Here is a 26,190-nt window from a genome sequence, read left to right as displayed (position 1 = left end):
AAAGATGGACTTAGGGCTACTCGCTTTGTGAATAAAGTGGTATCCATAATAGGTGTAGCAAAACATATCACCATGATTATCTTTAAATTGGTAAGCATCTTCATCGTCATAGACAGTATAATATTGCAAATCTTTTAGCATAGCATCTACTGTCTTCACATCCCAATCATCAGAAACAATGCCTGGAATAACAATATCATTCATTGATAACTTAAGAACATACGGTATTTGAATCAATTCAGTGGGACCATATATTTCAAACATTACTTTATCCCACACAATTCCATCCGGAATTGGTATCGCAGAAATGTTCACATTGGATAGGTCTCTTCGAACCATATGAGATGAAAAATGTGGTCTCAACACAGTCTCCACGTGCTCAATGTCTGATCGATCAGGAAGAACATGACCATGTATTACCAGAAAAAAGGTAACCACAAATCCCAACCATAAAAAAATAGTCAGTACAGCCATAAAAAGCCACAAATAGTTCCAAGGAACAACAAAATATGTACGTTTAAGCCAACTTAGTAGCTTACGTGGACCTCGGATTGAAGAGAGCGAAGACGAAGAGCTGGATACAGCCGCATCCGCGTCGTTGAAGCAGCCAGAGGCAGTTCTTGCAAAAGGTGCAACAGTGAACAAGGAAGCTGATGGAGGTTCTCTCCTAGGTACGCTATAAATCACATGTTCAGAAACATCAGTAGAACGTACAGCAACTTGAGAAAAAGAATCGATATCAATCGTCGACTGTGGAACAATCGCAAGATCATGTTCCACCCTCCCCAAGCTCGGAGAGGAAACATGGTCGGTGCTAATCACCTGCAGCGGGACTTCTTCCCCATTAGTGAGAGGGATGCCGGAACTACTGGGTGTCCCTCTTGGTCTGCTGTGCAGAATCGGCCACATGTTGTAACTTGACATTATCAATGGAAACAAAACGATTTCCTTTGACCCCTTGCAGCGGTGGCAAAATCACAGTTCTCGTGCCGCTCACCCCCAACACCGGGACAGGTGCTCGATAAGAAGGACCAAATTCTTTCTTTACTGCGACCTTTTCACGCACTAGATCCCCAATCCTGGGTATCCAACCAGTAGGTGTTACTGGCTCATCCTTAATTCCAGAGGAGGCAGCACTCGCAGAAGAGTTATCTTCACGAAATTGTTGTTAATCCTGCAAAACAGTGACACGATCATTTATGTCAAAGGGCGTATCTGCCGCCTCCACACCAGGACCATCTAGATCAGGAACATACATTCGTGTTCCGAACAGGCACTCATATGAAGTACGACCCCCCAGTGACCTTCTAGGCAAGTTATTAAGTGCTCTCTGTACTCCATACAGGTGGGCTAGCCAACTACGACCCGTACCTATAACCCTGGCTGTTAAGGATTGCTTTAAATCACGATTTAAATGCTCCACGACAGAATTTCCCTCGGGATGAAATGGAGACGAGAATTGGAGTTGGACCCCCAACGAAGCCATGGTGTCCCTGAATGCCTTAGAGGCAAAAGCAGGGCCCTGGTACGAATGAAAAGCCGCAACTGCAAATGTATCGACAAAGATACGCAAATCTTTAATAACAGTCCGAGCGTCAGCCGAGCGCTGTGGCCAGACCCACACAAATCTGGAGCACGAATCTACAGCAACCAATATGTATTTGTATGCACTATCTGGTGTCAGTGGACCACAATGGTCCAAGTACACACACTGTAATGGTCTATTTGATATCAGAAGAGGAGTCTGCTGCGGGCGTCTAGCCGACGATGCTTTAATTTGTTGACAGACGTCACAACAAAGGACATACTGCTTTGTCTCCTTATAGAGACCAGGCCACCAATAACGGGCCTGTAAAAGCGAAATCGTGGCAGCCACACCAGCATGCGCAGATGCCACCCCTTCATGCGCTGCAGAAATTAATCGAGGTCTCTCAATCTTATTCGGTAACTCACGTACACCAACGCCTGGAATATTAACAACAGCATTTAGTGCACCACTCAAGCAGTAACTATATTTAGAAGGGAATCCTTGAGGAAATGGCGTGCCATCAGCCGTAGCTTTTATGGCAGCCGAAATCTCTATGTCTGGTTTTGAACTCGAACGAGTTACCGCGGCTACAGTGGCGATAGTCACTGCCGCCTTTGCAGCCTCATCAGCCAAAGTATTCCCAGCAACGTGTATTCCAACGCGCTGGTGTCCAAGTGTATGTACAACATGGACTTTAGGAAGCGTCTCTTTCAGACCCGCAACCTTACCCCACATCAATTTATGTTTAATGGTGTTGCCTTTAGAATCTCTGAACCCATTCATTTTCCAATAATGCAGATATTCATTGAAGGATTGCACACAGTAGTAGGAGTCACAGACCAGCAAGGTCAATATCGCCGGCTCTGCATGCTCCAACGCTAACAAAAGAGCTTTGAGCTCAGCCAGCTGCGCCGTGCAATCTCCCAAGGTTTTAGTATAAGTATGTCGGGGGCAGAAAACTCCCCCCTCCATAGTCCCGCTCACCACCGCACAAGCAGCAGAATACTGTTGTTTAGTCCCTACCGCCGGTTGCGCAGAGCCATCGGTATACATGACCACTTCATATTGGTCAATAGGTAATGTGCCAGCAGGAACCGGGTACTCTATTTCATATTGAAGAAATTCTTGAGTCTGCAGCTTAGGGTCAAATATGTAATCCACATCAGTGGCCGTCAAAGACGTAGCCCATTGTATCCACCGCGGGTGTAAAGCTTTCGAATTAGGAACACTCGCTTTTGTAACAGCCTCCAAGGCCGGAATTGGGGAAACGACAATAATGCGTTGGCCCTGGGCTAGCGGTCTTTCTTTGATCACAGCCATCTGTACTGCAGTGAGAATTTTCTCAGTCTGTGCAAAACGTTGTTCTGCAGCAGAATACAAGTAGGACTTGTATGCTATCGGGACTGTCTCCCCTTCATTAAAGGTGACATACGTAAATCCAACAGCCCCAGGAATCACCCTGAATTTGTTTAAGCACCTCCGGCAAATTAGCCAAAGTCGGTGTACCGTGTGCTGTAGTATAGAGTGCGGCAAACACCGTGCCCCAAGTATTACAAAGATCCACCGTAGGAACCATCCCATACGGCAAACACATCGTCAAAATTCTATGCTTATCCTGAGGTCCCGTATGGGGAAATACTGCTTCCAGCGTATTAATTTTTTGCGCCAGCCAAAATGGAGTCTCCTCACGTTTAGCCGGTACCTTGCCCATTACAGAGTGTACAGTGGCCGGATTTATTCCCGGCACCACCGCATGTGGATGAGCTGGAGCAGCACGCGCTGCATTAGTATTTAATGTCTGCATCACAAACTGAACTAATCGTCTGTACGTTGCAGTTAATTCCACATATAAACGACGCACTTCAGCCACTGCCACATTTGCCACTCCAGGATATGGTGTATATGTAGCCAATAAAGGCCAGGTCGGACCATCATTACTCAACGGACCTAACCGTACTGGTGTTACTGAATGTGGGAGGGCGCCATCAAGCCAATTATGGTGTTCTTGATAAGATAAAGGTATTTCTAAGTATGCATAAGCCCTGTATTGTCCAGGGACATTCGCAACAGTATATTCGTGAAAAGTATTTGTACCCCCATCAGCTGCTGGAAATACGACCCAAGAATAAAAAAGTTCTGTTCTATAGGCTGCATGGGCGTCCACCACAAAAGTGACCGGACCCCCCTGGACCGTCAGTCCATGTGCTATCAGATGACCCGTGAGCGGAAATCGCATATTAAGCGGTATATTTACTACAACTGGATTCGCCATTAGTATAACAATAATAGCTCTAGGACAGAGAAGGCACACCAATATCGGGGTATTTCCTTTCAAAGTTCAAGCTTGAACAACCAACCACTAAGTAATAGGATGTACCCAACCTGTGGTGGCGGAAACCCTCAGCCCCACGGACGTCTCCGCATACGGAACCGAGGAGTCAAAATATATACAAGACCGAGAGAGTCAGTCGGACCCAAACATTAGAGCCAGACCAAACGTTGGCGGCGCCATGTCGCGTGGGCTCTCATTATCCTAAATGAGACTACTGGATTTCTAGGCAGCAGGATCGATAACGGTGTGGGGGACTGAGTCTGACCCACGTGTAAGGAACTCTGTCACCCTAAATCCGGTTGTTGCTCCGGCTAACTAGCAGTGCCTCATTTCTCCCACGGGGAAGAAATGATTGGGCAGCCGAGCGCATGACATCTTTGGAACTTCTCAGGGAAGTCGTGGTCACTCAGATCCAAACCAACTCTCTCATTCACTATATGGTCTCATATACAAATGACAAAGACAGTATAAGTTTTATATAATGTTTTAATAAAACGACTGTATTTTAGATATTAAGGCGTGAGCCGCAATAACCAGAACAATACAACATAGTAGGATTGATATAGTAACCAGGAGAGTAAAACATAGAAATAAAGCTATCATAATTCCTAACCGTTTCTACTCTCCCTCTGCTTGTTCTATTTAGAGCACAGCATGTTAAGCTTTCAGCTTGCCTTTCTGTATCACTAGGGAGACGGACACACTCATACCTGAGCAAAGGCCTGTGATCTGGTTCAGCATCTGCAACGAGGCAGTCAGCGTCTAGTTGTGGTTCCCTGGTCGGAATCTCCCTCTCGATGTATTGGGACAAGGAAGTGATTTTATAACTAACATGTCATCGTGATCACAAAATGTTCCTGCGCAGGAATGGCAAGTCTAGACTCCTACCACGTCTATCGGCAATGTACCAGACTGTATCCTTGACTAAAGCACAGAGTGAATATGTTATGAAGAACTCCAGTGCTGAAGTAGGCAAAACAGTGTGATATGAATAAAAACAACACCGTAGAACTGGCTATTCTGTAAAATAACAGTACGAAGCCTAATAGAAAGCATTTAGAGTAAAGTGCACAGAGGCTCTAAGCTGTTAGCAAATGAATAAAATACAGGGAGTGCAGAATTATTAGGCAAATTAGTATTTTGACCACATCATCCTCTTTATGCATGTTGTCTTACTCCAAGCTGTATAGGCTCGAAAGCCTACTACCAATTAAGCATATTAGGTGATGTGCATCTCTGTAATGAGAAGGGGTGTGGTCTAATGACATCAACACCCTATATCAGGTGTGCATAATTATTAGGCAACTTCCTTTCCTTTGGCAAAATGGGTCAAAAGAAGGACTTGACAGGCTCAGAAAAGTCAAAAATAGTGAGATATCTTGCAGAGGGATGCAGCACTCTTAAAATTGCAAAGCTTCTGAAGCGTGATCATCGAACAATCAAGCGTTTCATTCAAAATAGTCAACAGGGTCGCAAGAAGCGTGTGGAAAAACCAAGGCGCAAATTAACTGCCCATGAACTGAGAAAAGTCAAGCGTGCAGCTGCCACGATGCCACTTGCCACCAGTTTGGCCATATTTCAGAGCTGCAACATCACTGGAGTGCCCAAAAGCACAAGGTGTGCAATACTCAGAGACATGGCCAAGGTAAGAAAGGCTGAAAGATGACCACCACTGAACAAGACACACAAGCTGAAACGTCAAGACTGGGCCAAGAAATATCTCAAGACTGATTTTTCTAAGGTTTTATGGACTGATGAAATGAGAGTGAGTCTTGATGGGCCAGATGGATGGGCCCGTGGCTGGATTGGTAAAGGACAGAGAGCTCCAGTCCGACTCAGACGCCAGCAAGGTGGAGGTGGAGTACTGGTTTGGGCTGGTATCATCAAAGATGAGCTTGTGGGGCCTTTTCGGGTTGAGGATGGAGTCAAGCGCAACTCCCAGTCCTACTGCCAGTTCCTGGAAGACACCTTCTTCAAGCAGTGGTACAGGAAGAAGTCTGCATCCTTCAAGAAAAACATGATTTTCATGCAGGACAATGCTCCATCACACGCGTCCAAGTACTCCACAGCGTGGCTGGCAAAAAAGGGTATAAAAGAAGGAAATCTAATGACATGGCCTCCTTGTTCACCTGATCTGAACCCCATTGAGAACCTGTGGTCCATCATCAAATGTGAGATTTACAAGGAGGGAAAACAGTACACCTCTCTGAACAGTGTCTGGGAGGCTGTGGTTGCTGCTGCACGCAATGTTGATGGTGAACAGATCAAAACACTGACAGAATCCATGGATGGCAGGCTTTTGAGTGTCCTTGCAAAGAAAGGTGGCTATATTGGTCACTGATTTGTTTTTGTTTTGTTTTTGAATGTCAGAAATGTATATTTGTGAATGTTGAGATGTTATATTGGTTTCACTGGTAATAATAAATAATTGAAATGGGTATATATTTTTTTTTGTTAAGTTGCCTAATAATTATGCACAGTAATAGTCACCTGCACACACAGATATCCCCCTAACATAGCTAAAACTAAAAACAAACTAAAAACTACTTCCAAAAATATTCAGCTTTGATATTAATGAGTTTTTTGGGATCATTGAGAACATGGTTGTTGTTCAATAATAAAATTAATCCTCAAAAATACAACTTGCCTAATAATTCTGCACTCCCTGTATATTTAGGGCAAAGTGCACAGAGGCCTAAGGCCTGAAGCTAATGCGCAAAATATACGTAAAACTGACCACACTACAAAATAATCAGATACGGTCAGCAATGGATGCAGCAGATACAGCTGCAAGGACAGTAAATACTGCAGTAACAATAAGGAGACACGCATGGCTGCGTACGTCAGGATTCAAGCCGGAAATACAACAAGCCGTGCTGAATATGCCTTTTAATGAACAGCAGTTGTTTGGGCCGGAGGTGCACACTGCTATCGAAAAACTTAAAAAGGACACTGATACGGCAAAAGCCATGGGCGCACTCTACTCCCCACAGAGCAGAGGCACATTTCGCAAGACACCATTTAGGGGGTGGTTTCGAAGTCAATCCACAGAAGCCACAACCTCACAAGCAAGGCCCACTTATCAAAGCCAATATCAGCGGGGAAGTTTTCGGGGGCAATATAGAGGGGGACAATTCCAAAAGAATAGAGGGAAGTTCCAAAGTCCCAAAACTCCTCAAAACAAGCAGTGACTTCCACGTCACAAATCCCCAACACATAACACCTGTGGGGGGAGACTAACCAAGTTTTACAAACATTGGGAGGAAATAACAACAGACACTTGGTTATTGCATAGAATTTCTCAAATTCCCTCCAAACGTCCCACCAAAAACACACAAAGGTGGTCATTCTAACCCTGGCGGTAAAAACCGCCAGGGCGAATGACCGCGGTAGCACCGCCAACAGGCTGGCGGTGCACCGCTGGGCATTCTGACCGCGGCGGTTCAGCCGCGGCCAGAAACGGAAAGTCGGCGGTGTACCGCCGACTTTCCGCTGCCCTTGAGAATCCTCCATGGCGGCGGAGCGCGCTCCGCCGCCATGGGGATTCTGACACCCCCTACCGCCATCCTGTTCCTGGCGGGTCTCCCGCCAGGAACAGGATGGCGGTAGGGGGTGCCCCTGGGGGCCCCTGCAGTGCCCATGCCATTGGCATGGGCACTGCAGGGGCCCCCGTAAGAGGGCCCCAAAAAGAATTTCAGTGTCTGCCTAGCAGACACTGAAATTCGCGACGGGTGCTACTGCACCCGTCGCACTCCAGCAACTCCGCCGGCTCCATTCGGAGCCGGCTTCATCGTTGCTGGGTCTTTCCCGCTGTGCTGGCGGGCGGCCTTTTGGCGGTCACCCGCCAGCACAGCGGGAAAGCCAGAATGGCCGCCGCGGTCTTGTGACCGCGATGCGGTCATTTGGCGGTAACCGCATGGCGGGCGGCGACCGCCGCCCGCCGCGGTTAGAATCACCGCCAAAATGTCAAAAGAACACATGGATCTTCTAGGACTAGAGGTCCAAGCGTTGCTACAAAAAGGAGCAATAGAATTAGTACCAATTCAACAGAAAGGAACAGGAGTTTATTCTCTGTACTTTCTCATACCCAAAAAGGACAACACTCTAAGACCTATATTAGATTTCAGAACATTAAATACCTACATCAAATCAGATCACTTTCACATGGTGACATTACAGGACGTAATCCCACTGCTCAAACAACAAGACTACATGACAACACTAGACCTAAAGGATGCATATTTCCATATACCGATACATCCTTCACACAGAAAGTACTTAAGGTTTGTATTCCAAGGAGTACATTACCAATTCAAGGTGTTGCCATTCGGAATAACAACTGCGCCAAGAATTTTTACAAAATGCCTGGCAGTGGTAGCTGCACATATCAGAAGGCAGCAAATACATGTGTTCCCGTACCTAGACGACTGGTTAATCAAAACCAACACGCTAGAACGGTGTTCATGACACACAAAGTATGTCATACAAACCCTCCACAAACTAGGTTTCTCAATCAACTACACAAAGTCACACCTTCTGCCGTGTCAGACACAGCAATACTTAGGGGCGACAATCAACACAGCAAAAGGGATTGCCACTCCAAGTCCACAAAGGGTTCAGGCATTTCACAATGTAATACAGGCCATATATCCAAAACAAAAAATACAAGTCAAAACGGTGATGAAACTCCTAGGCATGATGTCCTCATGCATAGCCATTGTCCCAAACGCAAGGTTGCATATACGGCCCTTACAACAGTGCCTAGCATCACAATGGTCACAGGCACAGGGTCAACTTCTAGATCTGGTGTTGATAGACCGCCAAACATACACCTCGCTTCAATGGTGTAACAGTATAAATTTAAACCAAGGGCGGCCTTTCCAAGACCCAGTGCCACAATACGTAATAACGACAGATGCCTCCATGATAGGGTGGGGAGCACACCTCAATCAATACAGCATCCATGGACAATGGGACAGTCTGCAAAAACAGTTTCTCATAATTTACTTAGAACTATTGGCAGTATTTCTAGCGCTGAAAGCATTTCAACCCATAATAAGCCACAAACCCATTCTTGTCAAAACAGACAACATGACAACGATGTATAACCTAAACAAACAGGGAGGGACATACTCAACACAGTTGTGTCTCCTGGCACAGAGGATATGGCATTGGGCGATTCACAACCACATTCGCCTAATAGCACAATTTATTCCAGGAATTCAGAATCAGTTAGCAGACAATCTCTCTCTGGATCACCAACAGATCCACAAATGGGAGATTCACCCCCAAATACTGAACACTTACTTCCAGAGTTGGGGAACTCTTAGACCTTACACAGAAATGTATGGAGGTCATAAAACAAGCTAGGAAACCTACCACTAGACATTGCTATGCAAATAAGTGGAAAAGATTTGTTTATTACTGCCATAATAATCAAATTCAACCCTTGCACGCATCTGCCAAAGATATTGTAAAATACTTACTACATTTGCAAAAGTCAAAGCTAGCTTTTTCTTCCATTAAGATACATCTTACCGCAATTTCAGCTTACCTGCAAATTACGCACTCAACTTCACTGTTTAGGATACCAGTCATAAAAGCGTTTATGGAAGGCCTAAAGAGAATTATACCACCAAGAACACCACCAGTTCCTTCATGGAACCTCAACATTGTCTTAACATGACTCATGGGTCCACCTTTTGAGCCCATGCACTCTTGTGAAATGCAATACTTAACATGGAAAGTTGCATTTTTGATTGCCATCACATCTTTAAGAAGAGTAAGTGAGATTCAAGCATTTACCATACAAGAACCATTTATTCAAATACATAAGCATAAAGTAGGTCTACGGACAAATCCTAAATTTTTACCAAAAGTCATATCACCGTTCCACTTGAATCAAACAGTAGAATTACCAGTGTTCTTCCCACAGCCAGATTCTGTAGCTGAAAGAGCACTACATACATTAGACATCAAAGGAGCGTTAATGTACTACATTGACAGAACTAAACTAATTCGAAAAAAAAACCCAATTATTTATTGCTTTCCAAAAACCTCATACAGGAAATGCAATTTCTAAACAAGGCATTGCTAGATGGATTGTTAAATGCATTCAAACCTGTTATCTTAAAGCAAAAAGAGAACTGCCTATTACACAAAAGGCACACTCAACTAGAAAGAAAGGGGCTACCATGGCCTTTCTAGGAAATATTCCAATGACCGAAATATGTAAGGCAGCTACATGGTCTACGCCTCATACATTTACTAAACACTACTGTGTAGATGTGTTAACAGCACAACAAGCCACAGTAGGTCAAGCAGTAGTACGAACATTATTTCAAACAACTTCAACTCCTACAGGCTGAACCACCGCTTTTAGGGAGATAACTGCTTACTAGTCTATGCACAGCATGTGTATCTGCAGCTACACATGCCATCGAACGGAAAATGTCACTTACCCAGTGTACATCTGTTCGTGGCATTAGTCGCTGCAGATTCACATGCGCCCACCCGCCTCCCCGGGAGCCTGTAGCCGTTTAGAAGTTGATCTTGAACATTTGTAAATTTGTAAATATATTACTTTAAACTACATTATGTACATACGTATTCACTCCATTGCATGGGCACTATTACTAGCATACACAACTCCTACCACACCCTCTGCGGGGAAAACAATCTAAGATGGAGTCGACGCCCATGCGCAATGGAGCCGAAATGGGAGGAGTCCCTCGATCTTGTGACTCGAAAAGACTTCTTCGAAGAAAAACAACTTGTAACACTCCGAGCCCAACACCAGATGGCGGGATGTGCACAGCATGTGAATCTGCAGCGACTAATGCCACGAACAGATGTACACTGGGTAAGTGACATTTTCCATATATATATATATATATATATACGTAGACAGTCTTTGCATAAACTCTGTGTAGTAGTCTGTTTCACTGTCATACACATTTTGCTTCCTCATTCCATAGCATACATAATAGAGCCATGGTTAAGCCTACTTCAGCTATTGGCTATTGTGCACGGGTGACATTTTACCTTTCACACACACATTCATCTAAAAAAGATCACTTCAGTGCGAGTGGGCTAATTACGTTACTAGACTTTTGTCGTTTTAGGTTACGGTGATTCAAAGCCTATAGCACATTTTCTTTGCACCAATAAGAATCCTATTTTTCTGTGATGTTCACCTGCTAGGAAGCACTTACATAATTACAGTGGGTAATTTATTTTTAAATGTAAAAGTTATTGTAATCCCCTGGCATCACATTTCATTGATGGCATGTTTTCTTTCAATTCTTGCAGCTTACCAAATCCAGGTATATTGTCTTTGCCAGTGTTTGTTTTTATTTGATCCAAGTATTTAAGCAAAGGATTATATGCTTTGGTGCAGGTACAGCGTTTGGTCAGTTGCATTACTTTTTTTTAATGATCTTTATAATTAATTAACTTTCACTGTGGCCATGAACCATGCAGTTGAGAAGTAGATAGGAGTTAGTGTTAGCCATTTTATTTGTGGTCGAAGGCACCAGATGAGAGGAAAACCACCTAGACCCTGTTTAAAAACTGCACACAATTGTGTACCTTTGATTTTGTAGAGCTGTGTAGAGATTGGTCAATGGATGAAACAATTATAATGGTGGTCCATAATTTGTGGTTACTCCTTGTAGTGTCTTAGACTGGACTTAATTGCTATGAACTTGCCTGAAAAGATTACCTTTGTAGACTGATGTACATTTGTGCACTGATATGTAAAGTATCATAACAAACAATATATTGCTGTTTTGTTGATGAACTGGTTAATATTTGGATTTGGAATGCAAATTCAAATCTGATTGTGAATGTTTTTATTTCCTCCATCAGCCCCTTAACGTTCTGCAAGGTTCTCCCAGTTGCAAATCACAGAGTAAACAAAATAGCAACTGTCCATTTAACGTAGAGGTGAAACAAAATGTGAATGGATTAATGCATCTTAAGGTGGAAAAAACATGTGCTTGCGGTGGGAGGGAAATTTACTTGGTTCCTCTAAACTCTTCCATCCAAAAGTCATTTCCAGCCCTGCCATAAACTGCTTGCTATGAATGGAGCGGAAAAATAGAGGTGCCTGTGGTGTTGGTGAATTCCCAACGCGTGTGATTAAAATATTGAAGCTTTTATTTACTGCATAAGATACAGTCTATACAGCGAAGACAGCACACGACCTTCACGATGGCCCGCTAGGGACCCTGCAACTGCCGGTTACAGACCGCACCCTCGGAACGCTGCATGCGTGTCAGGTCCCAACATAGAACTATAATTCACAACATAACATCATTCCCCCATGACGCCAAACAACGGAATGTATACGCAACCTAAACTAAAAAAACTGAATAACTAAAATAACCTATTGCAAACTAAAACTGTAACGGTATGCTTCTTAGTGATGAACTAATCAAAGTTCAAAGGATGTAACTTCCCTGGTTATGATAAAAAAATTACTGTAATAATACGATTGACCACTAGTTCAGAACATAGGCCCTCATTAAGACATTGGCGGTATAAGCCACCTACCACCGTGGTGACGGCCACCAAAACACCATCACCACGGCTACCATCCGTCCGCCAGATTATGACCACATCTGGACTTCCGCCACAAGAAGGGTGGAAATCCGGCTGTGGCCATACTGGCGGATGGTGGTAAGGTGGCGCTGCTACCACTAGCACCGCCACGCCAGTAGACCGCCGCCAGCCATATCATCACACATGATACTGCCTGGCAGGGTTCTGCTGGCAGGCGCTGCTGGCAGTAGCAGCGCCCGTACAGTTCCCTGCCGGAAGACCCCTGGATGCAGGTAAGTTGGGCTTCCGACAAGGGAGGGGGTGTGGGGGCAGTGTGTGTATGAGGGTTGTGTGCATGAATGTGAGTGTGTGCGTGAATGTCTGTGTGTAGTGTTTGTGTGGGTGTATGCATGTTTGAGAATGCATGTACAAATGGAAGTGTGAATGCGTGTCTGCATGTCACTGAATGTGTGTACGGATGTGTACGAGAATGAATGTATGCATGAATGAATGTGTGTATGCCAGTGTGTGGGTGCGTGGTGTGTGTATGCCAGTGTGTGCGGGTTGGGGGGCCAGGGGATCGGAAGGGGGAGCGTAGATGGAGGGGTGCGGGGCTTCTGGGGAGTGTTGGGGGGGTGAGCCTCCTACCAGTGACAGAGATGGAATTCCCTGTCACTGGTAGGGCCTACTGCCATGGTTTTCATGGCTTTGTGAGCGCCATGAAAACCATGGCGGTAGGCAGGCTCAAAATGGCGGCGACGTGGCACAATAGCAGCCGCCAGGCTGTAGATTATGTCTGGCCCGGCGGCTGCCACCGCCATGGTGGTAGGAATGGTAAATTGTCGTAATGTGGCGGTATGTACTGCCAGCCTATTGGCGGCACTACCGCCACATTATCACCTACTGCCAGGGTAATAATGACACCCATAGTCTTTTAGATGTCTTGATAACATTGTATATCTATAAATTTGTTTATTATCTGACACAGCAGATTCCACATCAGGAATTTGGTTTGCAGAGTCTGAATTACCCACAGAGAGGTCACCAGATGCCGGTCACTACCCCGTTAAAATTTTCACACCTGAAACACTTCTCAAGATAACATCCTGACAAGGCTTTCTGCTGTCGAAACCTTCCTTTCCCAACTACCAGTTTGGAATTTCACCCAGCGTTTTCATGGGTAAATGATCCTCCATTTCTCCCTCAACATCTGAGTTCTTAATTAGAGCTGCACTTCTTTTGCTCCACCATTTCCCATTTTCAACCATGACAGCATGATTGGAGACCTTGATCACTCTGGTGACAGGGAAAAATTTGGAAGTGCCTCTCTTTCTCCTCCGGGGTCTCCTTATTTTCACCAGATCACCCACTCCAAAAAATATGTTTAGCCCTATGCAAAACATACAAATTTGTCTTTCTTTTGGATTGTTGTTCTGATACCTTATCTCTTATAGACTCTGCACTTGGCAACCTGCAGCCTGCTTCAGTTTTTTCTAACACCCACTTGTGAGAAAGCTCACACGAGGAATGTCTACCTCTCAACAAAATAAAAGGAGCAACTCCTGTGGTTGAGTGTGGCGTTTTGTGATACCTCCACAATCTATCACGCACCACATTATTAAAGATATCCTTCCTTGCCTCAACAGCCACGTGAATACTAACTTTTATCATCCTGTTCAGTGTAATGACACACATAGTCTTTTAGATGTCTTGGTAACAGTGTACATCTCCTATGAATTTGTTTATTATCTGACACAGCAGAGTCCACATCATGAATTTGGTTTGCGGAGTGTGAATTACCCACACAGAGGTCACCAGACGCTGGTCACCACCCCCGTTAAACTTCTCCCATCTGAAACACTTCTCAAGCTAACATCCTGACAAGGCTCCCTTCTGCTGTCAAAACCTTCCTTTCCCAACCACCAGTTTGGAATTTCACCCAGAGTTTCCATGGGTAAATGATCCTCCCTTTCTTCCTCAACAGCTGACTTCTTAATTAGAGCTGCACTTCTTTTGCTCCACCATTTCCCATCTCAACCATGACAGCATGATTGGAGACCTTGACCACTCTGACAGGGAAGAATTTGGAAGTGCCTCTCTTTCTCCTCCGGGGTCTCCTTATTTTCCCCCACTCCAAAAAATATGTTTAGTCCTATGCAAAACATCACAATTTGACTTTCTTTTGGATTGTTCTTCTAATACCTTATCTCTTATAGGCTCTGCACTAGGCAACCTGCAGCCTTGCTTCCATTTTTTCTAACACCCACTTGGGAGAAAGGTCACACGAGCAATGTCTACCCCTCAACAAAATAAAAGGAGGAACTCCTGTGGTTGAGTGTGGCGTATTGTGATAACTCCATAATCTGTCACACACCACATTAAAGATATCCTTCCTTGCCACAACAGCCACCTGAAAACTTTCTTTTATCATCCTGCTCACCCTCGCAACCGTACCATTCGCCTGAGGACTGTATAAAGCGACCGTAAGGTGCTTAATGCTATGTAAGTTTACACATTTCTGCATGGTTCCAGATTTAAATTGGACTCCATTATCTGTAACACCTAATATTCCCACGGCCCCTAGGAAAATCAATAGGACACAAAGGAGTGTTGTAAACTCTCAGCGATTTATCCGCATGATTATAGTCAGGACAGCCGCCAACCCACAAATTAATCATCATCCATTCCTAGCTACCAATAAAATGCAGGAATCCTCTTTCTAGTACACTTCATTCCAGAATGACCACGATGAGCCTGATTCACCAACCTGTTCCTGAGACTATTGTGGAATAAGCATGTTCCCTCGTAACACCAAATCACCCTCTACAGACAATTCATCCTTGACTTTATAAAAAGGTTTCACTTCACTCTCCACATTTCTCTCATTTGGCCAGCCCTTGACAATAGCAATTTTCAACTTTCTCTCTTCTCAGGCAATGCTTTGTTGCCCACACACATGCCAGAGCTTCTCGTTCAATTGTGCTGTAGTTATGTTCTGCAGCCAACAGACACCTTGAAGCAAATGCTATTGGACTTTCCTTACCATTGATGAGTTGCAACAATACTGCTCCTAAACCAACCCCACTGGCATCGACTCTGACAATTGGTTTCTCCCTGTCCACAAAAGGGTATAACCCTGGAATTTCCATAATGAGTTTCTTAAGATTAGCAAAACCTTCATTCTCCTCAGACTCCCACACAAATTCAGTTCCCTTCCTTACAAATTTCCTGAGAGGTTCAGTTTGTAATGCAAAGTTTTCAATGAACCTAGAAAAATATTCACACAATCCCAAAAATGATCTTAATTGTTCCTTATCTTAGGGTTCAGGACTTAACTTTTTTGCATCAACCAATTGAGACTTGGGCCTGATGCCATCATTGGACAGTTCATGACCCACTATTCCACCTGAGAAGACATAAATCTGCATTTTTCCTTTTTAACCGTCAGGCCATTGCTTTCGAGGATATCCAAAACTTCATCCACAACTACAAAGTGGTCCCGCTCATTTCCAGTGAAAATGAGTATGTCGTCTTGATAAGCTAAAACATGTTTATTCCCACCAAACAGCTCGAATTTGAGTTTCTAAAACACTGACACGGCAGATGCCAAACCAAACGGCATATGTTAAAATCTGTATGCGCCAAATGATGTATTAAAAGTGGCCAGATCCCGGGACTCTTTACACAACTCAATTTGGTGGTACGCAGAGCACAAATCTACGGTGGAGAAGAACACTGCATTCCCCAACTGTGCCAGCAATTCCTGTATCTTAGGAAGTGGGACACAATCAACCAAAATATTTTTATTGAGCGACCTCAAGTCCACACAAAGTCTCAACTCCCCGTTTTTCTTTTTGGCCACGACAATTGGAGTGACCCATTCGGACGAATTGACAGGTGCAATGACCCTGTCGGAACACAACTTGTCCAAATGTCCTTTAAATTGATCCCTGACGCTCAACGTGATATTTCTCACTTTATGTGCAACAGGAATTGCATCGTTATCTAGAATGATCTCATGTTTAAATTCCTTCACTAGGCCTAGGTGATCTTCACATAAACTTTTATGTCTTTCTATAGTTTTATCTATACAACTAAGTGAACTGATTGATTCAACCATGGCTATAGGATGAGCGGTACCCGGTCTTAATATCATTCTTAATGCACCTTGATCCTTCCATCCTAAAATAATATAACCTTTCTATGCCACATAAACATTTGATGTTAATGATCTATCTTGGAATTGAATGATGTTCTCAAAGAAACCCAACAAATCAATGTTGTGTCCCCTAAAAGCAACTGTGCGAATATCTGAAGGTGACAAGGAAACCGAATCCCAATTTGACTTATACAATGTTTCCGTGACAAGTTCAGCACTTCTGAAATGTACTGGTATTGCTATAGGATTTAAATAAAGAACTTAAAATTTGTCATTTTCATTCTTCACGTCTCCTTTTCAAAACGTTTCACAGCATTCTTTTTGAATGAACGATTATCCTCTTCTTAAAAGTCCTTATTCATTAAAAAAAAGAAATGTTGGCTGTGCATATTCTGATCAAAGAAACGCTCCCAAATGTTATTTAATGCACAATAAAAAGGAGATTTAAAAAGAATGTGGAATACTTAATTGAAATCCTATTGAAGTACTATAATTTTATGCATCCTACCCTTTTTAGTTTCAGTAGTTATGTAAGATTTGTCCTTTCGCTGGGATAGTATTCCCACTTGACACAAGTGAGTGGCAAGGTGTTCTGGAAAGGCAGTACTCCCTGATTGATTACTAGTTGGTGACATTTTAAATACAGAAGACATTTTAAAGGATGTGCTTTTAAATATTTAACTGCTGCCCTCCTTGGAGTAGAAACTCTTAGTGCCCATGAGGATAAGTACTGTTATTGAGTGGAGCAGCCTTTATGATCTATATTTGCATACTGCAGCATAAATTGTGTGTGTGATCACTGGTGTCATTACATTTTACTGTTTACATCCAGAATTATATCGCTGACACTGCAAATACTTCATAGTAGGGCAGAGCATGCAACAATGTTCTTATTTTTCATTTATAGCTTTCAAGAATTTGCTTTATTCCTTTACTATGTTTGTGTTCAGACACTTTAAAAAGATACAAGATTTTGATGATACCTTTTATCGGCGTAAGTACAACCATAGAAAAACATTGCTGCTGGAAAACCATACATGGTAACATATGGGTTATAAAGGCTTTTTATCTCTTTTTAGAATTTCATATAATCGTATGTGGGCTGGATTCCATAATAGCAAGAAGATGGATAAATGGCATGTTGGTAAGCTTTATATGTTGTTGTAAAAAGGAGTGAATGTAAATCATTTCACTATGCCAATTACTTGTTTAACAGCAACAAAACATACTTTTCTAAAGATGCATCAGTCTGATAGAAGGGCACATTGCATGTTTGTTATATAGTGTTATAACAAGGAAAGGGAATGTAAATCATTTGATTACGCAAATTACTTGTTTTACAGCAAAAAAAAATACTTTTCTAAAAATGCGTCAGTCTGATTGAAGGGCACATTGCGTGTTTGTTTAATTTTGTAGATTAAAATGCCTGCATTGTTATTGCAAGAGCTATTCTAGTCTGTTGTCCAGTTAAACTGTCCCATACAAGAATTTTGCATTATTATCATGCTTTCTGCAAGTTATGTCAGTTGATTCCAGAAATAAAATGTGTATTTGGAGTTTGCCATTTTTCTCTGCAAAATGGTCAGAGGAATCTTAACCTAACGCCAGGTGTCATCAAAGGTGTAGCTTGGTCAGTATGATTGGGTGAGCGTTTAGCTTCAGATTTATGGACAATCACGCTGGCACGTGATGTTAAAATAAATTATACAACAAGCAGGGTGCACACAATGTGCTTAAGTTGCAGTGTAAAGGGAGAGGAATGTGTATTAGTAGTTGTACTAAGTGAAAGAAAGCGCATTATTTAGTGAAATAACCAACGTTTTAAAAAAAATTTGAAACAGAGAGAGTGTGTGTATGCGTTTTTGCCTGTGTGTAAAAATTCCTGTTGAAGTGCGACAGATTCCTCACCATACCTGACTGAAAGAACCTACACCCAACTATTTATCACAAAATAAATTGTTAGGGGGGTGTAATACCCCACAACCAACCACCCTTCCCCCACCAGCCCTCAAAGGTACGCCCCTGGCTGTCATAATTGCTTACATTACTAATAGTAGGCACTACTTTTAGAGGTTATGCGTGAACCTGTTGGGAGTATTTTGAAATAATACGTTGAGTTTACCTGCTTTCTGCTCATACAATTTCCGACTGCCTTCTTCATAATTGCAGTACCGTCTGTAGAGCCTCCTGACGGCAGGGTTGATGTATTGTTTTCCTATGAAACAGGTAGCATTATTTTGCTATTCATATTGACCCTATTTATCTTTTAAATCTTATTTTGCTCTAATTAGACGAACGGCATGTCGTCTGAAATATCTGATGTGCTTAGTTTCTGACATTCATTTTCAGTCTGACGTTTTTTTTTCTTACTGGTTTGGACTGTTCTTCATTATGAGAGCTTGATTGACAGACTTTCAGTATAGCAGAATGCAGCACAATTGTAAAAAGACCAACTTCTCTTTCACCCACAAAACTTTGTTTATGCACATGTATAAATATATTTTCTGTAGTTTTTGGTGTTTTAAAGGAAGGCCGATCTGAAATGGAAAAAATGAGAATAAAAGCTCAATATACCTTTCCAATAGAAATGCCATGAAAAAACAGCCACTGTTTCTTGAAACAAAACAGTCAACCATAAATCAAAACCGGACACTTTAAAGTTGCTTTAACTCAGCGTGCTATCAGATTTTTGTCCCATGAGTTTCAACTGTTAATTTGTTTTTCTGATTTTAGAAGTAACTGAATTTGCCGATACTGAATGTGCACTAAAGTAAAAGGTTATTATTTTGGTTTGGTGATCTTCACAACTAGAGACCAGCCCCGATATCCGATGGAAGAATCAGTGTGTTGTGAGGAGGCTCATACACAACTTGCTGGCTGAAGTAATGTATTCCTCTGCATGGTGTACCAACCGCCCAGGGCAGCTTACAGTATCAACTGATCCACTGACCAGCGTAGAAACCCCCCTAGTGGCTGTATTCTGTATTCCACATACACATTCTAAACATTCAGCCAGTAGCATAGAAGAACCTCACAACACATCTCTTTCCCCAAACAGTTTGAGATACTTTGCATTAAATAACAAAGTGGTAAAACACATAAAAATAAGTGTGGGGAAACCAAAAATAACCACGAAAAAATTTAATAAACAAAAAAAAATAAAACAAAACATCCTACTTGTTGACAAGCAACAATTATGCAGCCATTAAGGTAGGTAATCCTTCCACCATACTGGTGTGTGCTGCTGTCTGCATCCTTTGTCTCCCCTCGAGGGTGAGGCACTTCTTTGGTCTTCTTTCAGTGGAACCATTCTCTTAGCATTGCCATAAATTGTTGTCTCCTGCCACTTCACCACTCTGGACATGCTGCCTGCATCACCATTATCCAAATTAACTTCTTCTTGATCACCCAAATTTGGAAAGGACTCGTAAATGCAGACTTCCCATTCCTTCCAAATTCAGGACTTTTTGTCAACGCTTTGTCACCAACACCCCAACATGTACTTGAAACACTATTCTTGGCATCATAGATCAGCTTGTACTTTTCTTGGCAAGCTCTCAGTAACTCGGTAAGCTTTTTCATTTCTTTACCCATATTTTCCCTCCCTGTGTATCGGCACATCCATCCATGCTGGATTCGCTTTAAACACATAAACAGAGACACGTATATTATACTATTTGGGGTGTCAATGCTCACTGCAATTTTCTAAGCACATCATTCAAAGGGGGTTCTTGTCTCAGCTGCCCTCTGAACGCACGTTTTAAACATTATGTTCATGCTTTCAGCAAGACCATTTGCTTGGGGTAGGTAGAATGCTGTTTTCAAGCATATGACTTAAGAATGTATGCATTTCTTAGGATGTAAGTTAGACACCATTATCAGTGACCAGATAATTGGGTAAGCCTTCCCATAAGATTCTTCCGTAAGGATTTCCATTACCACTTCGGTGTCCAGCGACCACCTCACACTTCATCACAACCTACTTGAAAGTGTAATCTACAAGTAACACTACATACTGTTCACTGACAGGCAGAAGTTGAAAATGGTCACAAAAAAATCCCGTCCCAACTTATTGGTTACAGAGGTGTTTTCTCCACTGTTGTGCTCTTATCATTCTGAGCACAACGGAAACAATCCTTGACCACCCTCTACATCTCTATCTAATCCAGGCCACCTGTATGTCTCTCTCAGCCTAGACTTAGTGAGGTTCCTGCCAAGATGACCTTCATGCGCTAGGTTAACCACTTTCTCTCTCAAATTCAAAGGTGGTATCACTCCCACCTCCCTGAAGAGTTCTTCTCCCATCAAATACAATTGCTGTCTCATATTCCTGAATCACTCCAAGGCATCGGAGACAAGCGTATGCTCAGGCTACTCCTTCACGGAAAGAGTCTTTCCTTCAGTACCTTTCTCTTATGCCGACTTCCACTCCTCCTCAGCAATGGCCTTAACCTGCTCCCAGCCAGTGAAATTTACATCGGATACTTCATCCCCTCCTTCAATGGGCCAACGCCACAGAAAATCTGCTACTTTGTTCCTGGTACCAGGTATGTATTTGACTTGAAAATTCAAATCCATTGATCTCTTCACCCATCTCTTGAGTCTAGGGGTTATCTCATCACAACTCTTAGTAGAAAAGATCTGGACAAGAGGTCTATGATCAAATTTCACTACAAAAGGTAAACCCCATAAATACATTTTAAAGATCTTGAACGCACACGCCAAGGCACTCCTCTTGATGTCCGAATATTTTCCTCTGCACCTTTGAGGGAGCAAGAGGTGAAGGCAGTGACCTTCTCTTTGACATCCACAATGTGCAGAATAACTGTCCCCAGTCCATTAAGACTTGTATCAGTAGTTAACAAGGTCTTACTGACAACATCAAAATGTTCAAGAGTGGACATGCTACTAATGCTCTTCTTGACGGAGGAAAATGCAGATGCACATTGGCTCGTCCAATCAAAATGAACTCCCCTTTCTAGTAAGGGTCTTGGGGTTGCACCACTCTTGAAAAATGTGCAATGAACTTTGGATAGTACTCGCCCAAACCTAGGAATTGCCTGACTTGGTCCTTGGTTCCGCGCTTTGACTATAAAGTCAACCAATTATAGATTGGGTTTAATGCCCTCTCCTGAGATTGTATGCCCTAAGTAGGAGACTGGTGACTTTGAAGCTACACCTTTCCTTTTCTAACATAAACCCACACAAACCCAACGTACTCAATACCTCTCTCAGGGTGTTGTTGTGCTCTTCCAAATCCTTCCCAAAGACAAGTATGTAATCTTGGAACAAAATACATGTGAGACACCACACAGCACCTTCTTCATGGTCCTCTGGAAACAGGCTGCCGCCAGTTCAAGCCCTGACAGCATTCTTAAAAACCTGATTAGCTCCCATTGATGTGACAAAGGATGTTAGGTGTCTAGACTCCTGATAATAAGCGGAAGATAGGTCCATGACACTGAAAAACTTCGCTCCACCTAGCCCCGATAAGGTCTCAGCAATGTTAGACAGAGGCTGGCGATCCTCCCAAATGTTTGTTTAGGTCTCTGAGTACTACACATATCCTGATTTGTTTCCCCCCCATCTTTGGGTACTAAAACTACTGGTGCTAGCCACTCTGAGGGTTTGATTTCCTCTCTGACATCTGTTTCCAATAACTTGTGCAACTTCTTCCTGAGGGGTGCCAAAATCAGGTTGGGAACCCTCCTTTCTTTGTGAACAGACAGGATGGCATATATATATATTTTTTTTATTATTGTGTTCAAAATCTTTTTGTATACCTTGACTTCTTTCCAAAACTATGGAAATTCATCAAAAATATCCTGATGTTCAAAGTTGTTGTGGAGATTTGGGGTTCAATATGATACCCATATCACATTGATGACACCAGCCCAACAAATTGTCTCCATGCTTGGCAACATAATCCTTCCCATTTGTCTCTTCGCCTTGAAACTGTATCCTCATGACCATGCATCCAAGCACATCAATTTTGGTACCACCCTAATTCACTGGATTGATATCATGTGGCAATAGAGCATCCCCACTATCTTCAAACACTATCCCAGTTCTTATCTCTAACCAATGTGTATGGAGAACCTGAGTCTGCTAAAACTTTAATAGATTTAGTACCCAGCTCATTGTGGCACTCGGGCATTCAGATAGGACCTTCATCAACCACACATGCAGTAGATTTGACATCACAAACATTAGAACTGACATTGAATGCCATTTTGCTCATACCCTCAGACAGAGCTTACACAGTATGAAACGTATTGCCCTTGCAGACACGTGCATAGCTGCCTTTCTTTTCACATTCCCTGCATGTGGATTTTCTAGCATAGCAGTTAGGGCTATTCACAGAATGACCAGGGTTGCCACAGCAATAGCATTTTATTTTAGAATCCTTCAAGTGCTTTGCCCTTAATAGTCACAGGTGTTTTTTTTTCCACATTCACCTTATAATATACAGACTCACCCTCATTAATTCACTCTTTCTATGGCCTCTGTATGTAAACTGTCAAGTGAACCTCTCTCACGTATTTCCTGTATCCACTTGCTGATACTGTGTATGCTTTCCTCTATGTTAACAGTCTCTTTTTAGATCAGGGTTTTTTGCTAAAAGTTATTCCTGTATGGGTCTCCTATTGGTACAGCGTACCAATTGATCCCTAATGAAAGAGTATCGTAGATCACCCAAATTGCATGTGCGCGCAAGTGTCCCTGAACATGCAGTATAGTGTTCCAACACTGAATTTTTCCTTGGGTTCTTGCAAAACAATTGTCTTTCCTGGACCACATTCAGTCCGGAATCAAAGTGCTTAGCTAAAATTGTGAGGGACATTTCACATATCTCTTGGTTCTCCACCTGCATCACCGTTAAGTATGGTTTCCAAACTGTCATAAATGTTTCTTCTACACCCAGATTGTGTAGTAAGGCTCCCTTTTTACTAGCTGTTGTAATAATCTCATCACAAATAGCCAAGGAAAAATTGTTTTTCTGTTTTCTAATACGAAAGCTTCTGGCTGAGACATGCTACCTACTGCCATTTTTGGAATATCAATTCAGTGCAGCTGTGGTATAGACTGAACTGAAAACTGTTTCCCTGGTTTAATGTAAAACTCTGATGTATAATAACCTCATTCAATGAGAGTACCTGGCACTTGTTGCACATCTTGTAGTTTGTAACCGAAGGGACACGCTAAAACATGAAGTGCCTTGGCAAATAAAAGTTTCTCACTAGAATTAATTGAACCTTGTGTTAAGGCAACAGCGTTTTCACTTATTAAACATCATAATTTAAAAATTCCTGCTTTTAAATTTACCTTGGAGTCTCAGAGAATTTGCACTTGTTGAAGTGGAACTGAACAATCATTTGGAGCACATCAGAATGATGGGGGTTGCTTGTTGGGGCAAGACTTCATAATCATTCAGAATAGATGCAGCAGTCAAGCTTTAAATTCTGCGGCACTTGGCCCCCTTGCGTGCTCCGTTCCCCACAGCAAAATGGCAGACTGGTGTCACGTAATGACATCACTGCTGTGCATCCGATGTCTCAATATTGATGCGGATGCAGCAGGGAACCTCTCAATACCCCTGTGACACAATTAGAAGATTGTCTTCCATGCTTATTGAGGAGAGGGGGCTGGATCTTGGGGAATCTCGTACGGGTGAAGAGGCTTGAGCCTTGAAATCAGCAACTTTACTCACAAATTCATGTTTGTTCCGAGTTGTCCACTCACCACGTTCCTTTCTGAGTGTAAATGTACAGGTACGGTTTCCTTTGTTGGTTGCAGTTCCGCAATGATGGTAATCTTCCTCAAAGACACGTGGGTATCACTAAGAAGAGGTTGGTGGGGCGCCTGTCTCCTCCCAGGCAGTTCATCGCCAATGCCGTAAAGAAGACTTGTACACAACTTGCTTGGTTGAAGTTATTTATTTATTTCTCCACACGTTGCACCAACCATTCAGGAAAGCATGCAGGATCAACTTAGCAACTGACCAGTGTAGAACAACCCCTCTTCACGCCCCCATCCAGATTCTATATTCCACATACCCTTTCGAAGCATTCAACCAATTGCATAGAAAAACCCCACATCACAGTGCCATACTAGAGAGTTTAGAGCTTATGGGAACTAGCTTCTCCAATAAAATCTTGCGTGTATTTTTTTGTGTGGGTTCCTCCCTCTATCGTATTTCTCCTTCTCAGTAAACTGTGATGGAATGATTGTCTTTAGAAAGGTGTGTGACCTGCTGCATGATGCTGTATTAAATGGGAACTTTTATGGCGCAGGCAAGGGCAATGATGGGACTGGACGTTGGCTTAGAATTCCAGGTTTAACCAACCCCTAACGTTAAGTTCTGTTAGTATTGATTTTTTAGGGTTGACCTCCAAGTGAGAATCCACCATTTGAAGTTATTTTTTTTTTTCTTTTTAAAACCATTTTTATTAAGGATGTGGCTTTACAGTTAAGTACAGAATACAAAGTAGGGTCATCAATCATAGTGACATTATTAAGTCCCATCATATGTCAAGCAAGATGGGAAGGGAGAATTACAGGAGTAAGCGATTCACATCTTTTAATCCACTTTGACAGTATAACAACAAATGGACAATCATATGATGCGCCTTTTACTGCATTGAACAGTCATAATTATTAATCACCCTGATCTGAATCCCGGGCTTAGTACAAATTAGGGTTAAAACCCCTATCTATAAGGAGGTGAGTGGGGGCTGCATTGGGAACACCATTGGTGGGAGGGAGGGGGCGTTTGTTAAGCGCTGAGTGGCAATCTGGTATCTAGTGGCGCAGTGATTGGGGTTAGAGTGAGCGTCCAGTAACAACATATCCCAGTCTGCTATAATAGGATATTTCCAAAGGCCTCTGCTTTCTTCCCGCCGTAGAGCTACTGTTTCTGCCTGACTCCATATGACCGTCGCCGCTCGCCAGTGAGCTGTGCTGGGAAGTATCTTGGATTTCCAATGCATAGTTCTAAGTCTGCAGGCCACTAGAAACGCCAGGTCAGTGAAACAATTACTGGCTTTAGAGGTCGGTGATTTTCGATAGAGTCCTAGTAGTGACTCCTCCATCGAGTGCAGGTCAGAGCGCACAAGGACCTGTTCTATCTCATGATATATTTGTGCCCAACAGTCTACTACTGCTACAGTCAAGAAACCACCGTTTAAGTTATTGTGTCACCTGGATACTCTGTTGCAGTAAGTTGCCCATAATAAATGCTAATGACTAAAACACAAGTACAGCGTTCGATAAGAGATGCATAGAAGGGGGTAATAGTAAACTAGCCACAGTTAAAAGAATGCAGTTAGTTTGGGAATTTTTTTTTTCAGACGTTGGCTAACATTGACGTTGCTGATTCTAAAGCAGTCTTGCTCTTGGTTTTATTCAATATCCTGTTCTGACTTAAAAAAAAATATGCAGGATGGTTTTTGAGATTTAAAAATACAAGGAAGTGCTCCTTTCAAGACCCATTAATGGGGTTCCGGCACTTGACTAATATGTTTGATGTTGAGGCTCCAGCGTAGAGATGCTTGTTGTGTTTATGGCATGCAGTAAGATTGGGTAGTTGTAGTTTGTTCTATGTTCGTATTTTTGCTTGTCACGTTC

At 42.7% G+C, this 26,190-nt stretch overlaps 1 protein-coding gene across 4 annotated transcripts in view; it reads left to right on the top strand.

Moving 5' to 3' along the window:
- UBA3 (ubiquitin like modifier activating enzyme 3) overlaps positions 1-26,190 on the top strand; it is a 313,667-nt gene that overhangs the window by 104,019 nt on the left and 183,458 nt on the right. For all 4 annotated transcript variants that reach the window (XM_069206585.1, XM_069206583.1, XM_069206584.1 and 1 more), the window contains 2 exons: positions 17,514-17,557; positions 17,643-17,707. In XM_069206585.1, coding sequence (XP_069062686.1) covers positions 17,514-17,557; positions 17,643-17,707 — 109 coding nt within the window. The remainder of the gene's footprint in view (positions 1-17,513; positions 17,558-17,642; positions 17,708-26,190) is intronic.

The sequence above is a fragment of the Pleurodeles waltl genome, chromosome 9 (genome assembly GCF_031143425.1).
Source record: "Pleurodeles waltl isolate 20211129_DDA chromosome 9, aPleWal1.hap1.20221129, whole genome shotgun sequence".
In the NCBI taxonomy this organism is placed as follows: Eukaryota; Metazoa; Chordata; class Amphibia; order Caudata; family Salamandridae; genus Pleurodeles; species Pleurodeles waltl.
This window is presented reverse-complemented; position numbering and strand designations above follow the sequence as displayed.